This window comes from Miscanthus floridulus, chromosome 6 (genome assembly GCF_019320115.1).
Source record: "Miscanthus floridulus cultivar M001 chromosome 6, ASM1932011v1, whole genome shotgun sequence".
In the NCBI taxonomy this organism is placed as follows: Eukaryota; Viridiplantae; Streptophyta; class Magnoliopsida; order Poales; family Poaceae; genus Miscanthus; species Miscanthus floridulus.
This window is the reverse complement of record NC_089585.1, coordinates 71,963,265-71,972,635: the sequence shown is the minus strand read 5'-3', so window position 1 is coordinate 71,972,635 and position 9,371 is coordinate 71,963,265. Positions and strand designations below refer to the sequence as shown.

The 9,371-nt window shown below is 45.0% G+C and overlaps 1 protein-coding gene across 1 annotated transcript; it reads right to left on the bottom strand.

The window, feature by feature from the left end:
- Window positions 1–4,779: 4,779 nt before the first annotated feature.
- LOC136460689 (uncharacterized) lies at window positions 4,780–7,296 on the bottom strand. The gene is made up of 6 exons (XM_066460293.1): window positions 7,245–7,296; window positions 6,190–6,350; window positions 5,691–5,822; window positions 5,533–5,583; window positions 5,144–5,252; window positions 4,780–4,811 (listed from the first exon to the last, which is right to left on the bottom strand). The coding sequence occupies exons 1-6, from the start codon at window positions 7,294–7,296 to the stop codon at window positions 4,780–4,782; spliced, it is 537 nt and encodes a 178-aa protein (XP_066316390.1).
- Between the last annotated feature and the right edge of the window lie 2,075 nt (window positions 7,297–9,371).

Sequence of the window (9,371 nt, the reverse complement as noted above, 5' to 3'; positions counted from 1 at the left end):
CACATAATACACCAAAACGAGAATACACAGTGCATAGGGAGCAGGATTAACAGATATGATGTTTGACAGTAACAGCACGTGTTTTGTTAAAAATATGAATGATGGAACCAATATCATAGGCATCTAGATGGGCTGCATGCACCTGTGCAATTAGGTAGTAAAGAATTTTGGCTCAACAAAGATATCAGCACTATCACTTTGCTGAAACAAGTAGATAAAGATCAACCATAGGTTACTCACAGGCTGATAAGTGATAATACATGGTTAAGTGTCCATGCCATGCACTGAGTGATTATTGTGACGACATGGAAACTTGCTGCGACCATGAGATACTACTTGCTACTCCCTCCGTTCCAAAATATAGGTCATTTTAGTTTTGTCCTTAGTCAAACTTTTCTGAGTTTGACCAAATTCATAGAAAAATACACCAAAATCTACAACATCAAATTAGTTTAGTTATATCCTCTATTTCAAAGGCGTCGCCTAGGCATCCAGGTGTACCAAGCTCGCCTTGGAGGTCTAGTTACGCCTTGTCGCCTAGGCGATAAGGCATACCCAGCTCACCTTGCTGCCTTTGAAACCATGATTATATCCACCATGAAATATGTCTTGATAGTGCATTTTTTTTGTATCGTAGATGCTAATATATTTTTCTACAAACTTGGTCAAAGTTAGAGAAGTTTGACTTAGGAGTTAGGACAACTAAAATGACGAATATTTTTCGAACAGAGGGAGTAGTTAAAACCAAAAGATCACTATTGCACTACCACCTGCTGCAACTTAGCATAATCTACATCTACCACATTATGTTGCCCGTTGCTGCTACTCTGCTGCTACTAGATCTAGATCTAGAACAGAGCATAGAAAAAGAGGATATAGAGGAAGGGAGAAGGCTTAGTGAAGTAGGGCACGATGGAAGGATAATGAAGACTAATAAGTTGACAATAGTTGACGATGATGGCTGCCAGCAGCAAGGCCTGGACAACAGTGAAGAGGGATGGTGGCAATGGTTGCAACACACAAGAATTCACAAGAGTTGATGATAGGAACTTGCAGCAATGGAGGACAAGTGGTTCCTACAGGGGCCAATGGGCTAGTTTTCTGGCTTTCACTTCGTATGTGTTGGTCTAGGACTTTGGGATTCACCATAGCTGCACCGTTATTGGGTTCTACCAGTCCTAGATGGTTTGTTGTAATGATGTGGGACTAACTGAGCTGTTGGAATTGTGTGTGAAAGCCTTGACACAGTCACACAGCTTTGCCTCGCACTCAAGATGGTCTTCGACCTTCCGTCAAAGGTCCCAGTAGGGCTACTTCGGCAGGTTGGTACTTGGTATCCCCAAACACAAGATTTAATACAGGTAACATAGGATTGAAAGCACATGATGCCTGAATTCTGCTATTATATTTGAAATTTGATTAAAAAAAATAAAAAAATACAACAACTCCGCCTATGGTGGGGCGCCTTTGGTGTCACAGCATAGCAGGTCCCAAGCCCTGGTAAAGGAGGAGGGTTGTGTTAGGCGTGGCGAGCCAATGTAAAAACTTAGCCACTTAAATGGAGATGAAACCCGAAAGAAAATCGTTGGGGCGTAACCCTCTTAGCGACGCGCCATATCGGAACCCGGGTATGGTGTTAAATGGGCAAGGGCCGGGTCGTCACCCCCGTGACGCGTCGTGTCGTGATCTGGGCATGGTGTCAAGTAACCAAGGATCGGGTCGTCGCTTCCTTAGTGGCGCGCTACATCGGCGCCCGGGTGTAGTGAAAAATGAGCAAGGGTCTTCGCATCAGAGTCGACGGGTGCGAAGGGTAAGGAAGCTAGTCGAACCAACTAGGATCCGTTTAGGTAGTTGGAATGTAGGGTCACTTACAGGTAAGTTAAGAGAATTAGTTGATACTGCGACTAGGAGGCGTGTAAATATATTATGCGTTCAAGAGACTAAATGGAAGGGTCAGAAGGCGAAGGAGGTGGACAATACAGGTTTCAAGCTTTGGTATACAGGGACAGTCGCGAATAGAAATGGAGTAGGAGTTTTGATTGATAAGAGCCTCAAGAATGGTGTGGTGGGAGTGAGAAGGCAAGGAGATAGGATTATCTTAGTCAAGCTTGTCGTTGGTGATATGGTCTTGAACGTAATTAGTGCGTATGCCCCCCAAGTAGGCCTCGATGAGAGTGCTAAGAGACAGTTCTGGGAAGACTTAGATGGCCTAGTTAGAGCTATACCTAGTAGTGAGAAGCTTTTTATAGGAGGAGATCTTAATGGGCATGTAGGTACTACAAGCGCAGGTTTCGAGGCAGTTCATGGAGGTTTTGGGTATGGTAGTAGGAATCAGGAGGGGGAGGAAGCTCTAGACTTCGCGGTAGCTTTTGACTTGATGATAGCCAACACTTTCTTTAGAAAAAGAGAATCTCATCTAGTGACCTTCAGTAGCGGACAACACTGTAGTCAGATTGACTTTGTCCTCGCAAGAAGAAAGGACAAACGAGCATGCTTGGATTGCAAGGTGATACCAGGAGAGTGTGTTGTTTCTCAACATAAGCTTTTGGTGGCAGATTTTCGTTTTCAGATGCGTGCCCGTAGGGATAAACAAGTTAAGATTGAAAGAACAAAGTGGTGGAAACTGAAAGGGGAGACGTCAGAGGTATTTAGGGAAAGGGTTATCAAAGGGGGCTCTTGGAAGGAAGAAGACGACATAAACAATATGTGGGACAAGATGGCAACCAACATTCGGAAGGTAGCCTCAGAGGTGTGTGGAGTAACCAAAGGAAGGGGACGTGAGGCTAAAGATACTTGGTGGTGGAACGAGGAAGTCCAAAGGGCTATTAAGGAGAAGAAAGAATGCTATAGACGCTTGTACCATGACAGGAGTGTGGACAACATAGAGAAGTATAAGGTGGCAAAGAAGACTGCAAAGCGAGCTGTAAGTGTGGCAAAGGGTAGAGCGTACGAGGATCTTTACCAACATTTGAGTACGAAGGAAGGAGAGAAGGACATTTATAGGATGGCTAGGGTTCGTGAGAGAAAGACACGGGACTTCAACCAAGTTAAGTGCATTAAGGATGAAAGGGAGCATCTCTTGGTAAAGGAGAATGAGATCCGACATCGATGGCAAGAGTATTTTGACAAATTGTTCAATGGTGAGAATATGGACACAACCTTTCAGTTGGATGACTCTTTTGATGACACCAATAGGCGCTTTGTGCGGAGAATCCAAGAGTCTGAGGTCAGAGATGCGTTGAAAAGGATGAAAGGAGGTAAGGCGATGGGACCAGATGGTATCCCAATCAAGGTGTGGAGATGCCTCGGGGACATAGCTGTAGTATGGTTAACCAAGCTGTTCAACCATATTTTTCGATCGAACAAGATGTCTGATGAGTGGAGGAGAAGTATATTGGTACCGATCTACAAGAATAAAGGGGATATTCAAAGTTGTACAAATTACCGAGGAATTAAGTTGATGAGCCATACTATGAAGCTATGGGAGAGAGTTATCGAGCATCGCTTGAGAGCAATAACGCGGGTCTCTATGAACCAATTTGGTTTCATGCCCGGAAGGTCAACCATGGAAGCCATTTTCTTAATAAGACAAGTTATGGAGCGGTATAGGGAGAAGAAGAAGGACCTACACATGGTTTTTATTGACTTGGAGAAGGCTTATGATAAAATACCAAGGAATGTTATGTGGTGGGCGTTGGACAAACATAAAGTCCCAACGAAGTACGTCGGGCTCATTAAGGACATGTACAGCAATGTTGTGACTAGAGTTCGAACAAGTGATGGAGACACGGATGACTTCCCGATTAGGATAGGACTACATCAAGGGTCAGCTTTGAGTCCTTATTTGTTTGCTTTAGTGATGGATGAGGTCACAAGGGACATACAAGGGGACATCCCTTGGTGTATGCTTTTCGCGGACGATGTAGTGCTAGTTGATGAAAGCCGGACAGGAGTGAATCAGAAACTGGAGTTATGGCGGGAGACTTTGGAGTCCAAAGGTTTTAGACTTAGTAGAACTAAAACTGAGTATATGAGATGTGACTTCGGCACTACTACTCGGGAGGAGAAAGATGTTAGTTTGGAAGGTCAAGTAGTGCCTAGGAAGGATACCTTTCGATATTTAGGATCAATGCTACAGAGGGACGGGGATATTGATGAAGATGTTAGCCATAGAATCAAAGCAGGGTGGATGAAGTGGCGGCAAGCGTCTGGTGTCCTATGTGACAAAAGGGTACCACAGAAGCTAAAAGGCAAGTTTTATAGGACGGCGATTAGACCTGCTATGTTGTATGGTGCAGAATGTTGGCCTACGAAAAGACGACATATTCAACAGCTAAGTGTCGCGGAAATACGTATGTTGCGTTGGATTTGCGGTCATACAAGAAGGGATCGAGTTCGGAACGATGATATACGTGAGAGATTAGGGGTAGCGCCAATTGAAGAAAAGCTTGTCCAACACCGGTTGAGATGGTTTGGACATGTGCAACGGAGACCTCCAGATGCACCGGTGCGTAGTGGAATCCTAAGTCAGGATAGTAACGTGAAGAGAGGCAGAGGAAGACCGAAGTTGACTTGGGTAGAGGCAATAAAAGGAGACTTGAAAGGATGGAATATACCCAAAGACTTAGCCTTAGATAGGAGTGCTTGGAAGACAGCTATTCATGTGCCTGAACCTTGATTGCTTCTGTTGGGTTTCAACTCTAGCCTACCCCAACTTGTTTGGGACTTAAAGGCTTTGTTGTTGTTGTTGTTGTTGTTGTATTAAAAAAAATACAACAATCAAATAAAAACACCATCTTGGTTTGTTATATCTGCACACAAAAATAGAAAGCATCCTAATCATATTTATGCACTGAGTATACAGTAAGGCACACCATGCCTCCAGACTACTAAATCGTGTCAACAAGAATTATGGCCAAACACGTGCAATATATTCCATTGCATATGACATAAAGGCATGAAGCATAAGCACATAGGTCAAGCTTAAGCAAAAGCTGCACAAATTTATTTATTTTTCTTCAGGACTAAGTTTCACCATATAAAGTGAAAATTGCAGTGAATAAATCTACCATAGAAAATATGTAAAAAAGTCTGGTAGCATTCATGAAAAGGCATACAGCTTGAATTAGAGTATAGTACATACCACAGAATCGTTTATCAGCAAGAAGGCTGACAAAAGATATGTAATTGTAATCATCAGATGTTTTCTTTTTTCCTTCCTGCTCCTGCTCTTGTATCAGAGAATAAGCGATCTGCACACAATAATAGTAATTTAAGCCTTTCTTTCTTGTGGAGAATAACCACAGTATCCTACCTAGTACTACAGAGAACACTCTAGAAAGGAGGACGCCACACAAGTACTTATGCAGAGTACATGGTCCCTAACTCATGATAATGCTAAGTTCTAAAGCTTTGTGCCGAAGAAGAGAACACGATCATACATTGATAGTACAGAGAAATTAACCCACTAATGAAAATCACTAGAAATTGTTCCTGTAGAGCAAGTAAATATATGTGGTGACTGGTGATGACCTGTGTATCCATCACATTATGCAGTTTGATGCCAAACTGAAAATACAAAGCCTGCAAAAAGTGATAAAGTCTAAACTAGTTAGTCAAGTTTACAATCTCCTAAAAGGACAAAAAGAAAACATAGCAAGCTAAAAGTTCTCAAATGCATAACTAGGCACCTCGCTGTCCCTTTTACAATCATGAATAACTTTGGTGATATGATCAGACTCAAGTGCGGGCTTACAAGCTTGAATAAGTTCTTTTCCACCCTCAATAGCATCAACTAGGTAAACAGCATCAGGGAATGCAAGCTGCAATATAAAGACAATCAACAAAAAGTATCTCACATCAGGATCTTAGATGTAGAGAGATGGACACTTTAGCACAACCTCAAGAGCAAGACAAGTATATATAAAAGTTAGATCAAACAGTAGGCATATAAAGTCTAGGTGCATGAAAAGATACATTTAAATGTGTGACCCTTGAATTCAAAGTAATGAAGTACAATTTCTAGAAGAATCGATTCATGGAAAAATGAAGGCCATTGAAGGAAATGAAGTAACATTTTAGTCGAGTTATAAGAAAAATGCATGGCTGCCGCATACAGAGTGATGTCACAATCATGAAACAAAATCCTATAATACAAGATCATGCCTGATAAGGTTTACTTTTGCTCACCTGCATAATACAGAGAGCACCATTGCGACAGAGATCAACACCTTCACAATCAAATCCAATTACCAACTTCTGGGCAGCTGAGGGTTCAAGAAACTCGACTGGGAGTTGACCAGGTTTGGTAACGATATGATAAGGGGAGCATGGTAATTCTGGGTTGTTATCTGCAAGAGAATTCAACTGATCAAAACAAAGCAACTAAAATTGGTTCATGGTGCACATCTGTACAAGCAACCCCAAATCAAGGGGAAATTATATGGACAAAAGCAGTTCCAAGTTCTGAGCAAGATAACCGATCCTAGGGAGCAAAAAATCTACCAAGAAAACACACAGGTAAGCTAGATGCAGCCAATTTCACTGCCAAACTATTAAGTAAATGGGTGAGGTGTATGGGAATGGAACCATAAGAACCTCTTGTTCCAGAATTTCTGGTACAATGCAGCTACACAACTAATTCCCTATCAATGCTAAAAAGAGTACTGATGAAGTAGCAAGCACCTATCGGCAGATAATTATCACAAGCACTAGGATATCTACAAATTATTTGCATACAAAGTACAGAACTATTGACAGTTCAAGAGCACAAGTATTTCACTTGGAACTATCGGCATTCACTCCATGAAGTCATCCTGCAATCCCGCCCCAAAAGAATCCTAGTCCTAGAGCAACCCGCACGAAGTGGCTAGCTGCGCAATCAAAAAGCATCTACGAGCCCTAAAACCCTAAGATTAAACCATGACACAAAACGCTCCGACAAAATACAGCAAGGTAGAAGCTAAAGCACAAGTACACAAGGACTAAACGAACTCCCAGAACCCTAAAAGCAGCGGACGCCGATGCGGCCCCGCGAGCAAGACGCAGGGGCTCGCGCCGAGCGGGCGCAGCACTATGGCGCGAATCGTGGGGCACTTCAAGCGAAACGGAGCACCGGGCAGCAGGATCGCAGCAACCTGACCCGCGACGATTTACACCGCGAGCAGAGCAACACTGGGAGAGCCGAGCCACCAGGAGGATGAAGAGAGAGAGGGGGGGGGGCAAGGCAGAGGCAAGTGCCGCACCTGAGGGGGCGTCGGCGGCGGGGTCGAGGGGCTCGGAATGGTGGGAGGCCATCCCGATCCCCTCACGATCGCTCGCAGGGGGAGGGAGACAGGAAGCGGGAGCACCGGCGACGGAGAGGAACAAGGAAGAAAAGGGTGCACGAGGGATGCGCGGCGGCCCACGGATGGCTACAGTACTATAGTCGCCGTGCGGCTCCTGCGGCGACGGTTACTGCCGTGGGCCCGGCTCGTTTCCCTGAAATTTGGCTTACGTTCATTTGTTGTGAGAGTAAAACAACGTTTGTTCGTTGAAAAATATTATTAAAGTAGTGCTGAAGAATATAGTATTTCGTGGCGGTTGGCTGGGCTTGGGTCTAGTCATTCATTGCGTGAGCTCCACCGGCAGCCCAATCTATGATGGTTATGCTGTTACACTACCTGAACTATCAATCTACCAACATAATTTTACTTTTTTCGAACTCTATAATCAGATATCATAAGTGATGGAGAGAGACAAGGAAGAAAAGGGAACATGAGGGATGCACGGTTGCGCCTAGGCTGGCTATAGTACTGTATAGTCGCCGCGCGCGGTGCTGCGGCGACGGTTACTGCCGTGTTCCACGGTTGTCGGCTAGACCATTCATTGTGTGAGCTCCAGCGGCAGTCCAATTTGTGATGGTGATGTTGTTCCACTCCCCGACTATCGATCTACCATCGTAATCTCACTTTTTCTATCGAACTCCAGGATCAGATATATCTTCGGCGACAAAGAGGAACGAGGAAGAAAAGGGGACACGAGGGATGCGCGGCTACGCCTAGGCTGGCTATAGTACTGTACAGTCGTCGCACAGGTGCGGCAGCGACTACCATGTTCCGCAGCTGTTGGCTGGGCTTGGACGTGATCATTCATTGTGTGAGCTTCACCGGCAGCCCAATCTATGATGGTGATGCTGTTGCACTCCCTGAACTATCGATCTTCCATTATAATCTCACTTCTTTCGAACTCCAAAATCAAATATCTTTAGCGACGAAGAGGAACAAGGAATAAAAGGGGACACGAGGGATGCACGAGTCGTCGCGCCGGTGCTACGGTGAAAGTTACTACCGTGTTCCGCGGCTGTCGGTTAGGCTTGGGCCTGATCATTTAGTGCGTGAGCTCCACAGGCCCAATATGTGATGGTGATGCTGTGCACTCTCTGAACTATCGATCTACCATCGTAATCTCGCTTTTTCTTTCGAACTCCAGAATTAGATATCTCACGTGACAGAGAGGAACAAGGAAGAAAAGGGGACACGAGGGATGTGCGGCTGCGTCTTATAGTCGCGCACGTAGGTGAGGCGATGACGGTTGCTGCCGTGTTCCACGGCTGCCCGCTAGGCTTGGGCATGGTCATTCATTGCGTGAGCTCCACCGGCAGCCCAATCTATGATGGTGATGTTGTTGCACTCCCTGACTATAGATCTACCATCGTAATCTCTTTTTTTTCTTTCAAACTCTAGAATCAGATATCTTGGGCGACGAAGAGGAACAAGGAAGAAAAGGGGGCACGAGGGATGCGCGGCTACGCCTAGGCTAGCTATAGTACTGTACAGTTGTCGCACCAATGTGGCAGCGACAGTTACTGCCGTGTTCCGCAGCTCTCGTCTGGGCTTGGGCATGATCATTCATTGTGTGAGCTATGCTCGTAGCCCAATCTGTGATGGTGATGCTGTTGCACTCCCTGAACTATCGATCTACCATCGTAATCTCACTTTTTCTTTTGAACTCCAGAATCAGATATCTTCGGTAATGAAGAGGAACAAGGAAGAAAAGGAGACATGAGGGATGCGTGGCTGCGCCTTGGCTATAGTACTATATAGTTGTCGCGTCGGTGCTACGGTGACGGTTACTGCCGTGTTCCGCGGCTGTCGACTAGGCTTGGGCCTGGTCATTCACTGCGTGAGCTCCATCAACAGCCCAATATATTATGATGATGCTATGCACTCCCTGAACTATCGATCTACCATCGTAATCTCACTTTTTCTTTCGAACTCCAGAATCAGATATCTTACAAGACAGAGAGGAATACGGAAGAAAAGGGGACACGAGAGATGCGCGGCTATGTTGGTGCGGCGACGACGGTTACTGCCGTGTTCTGCGGCTGTCGG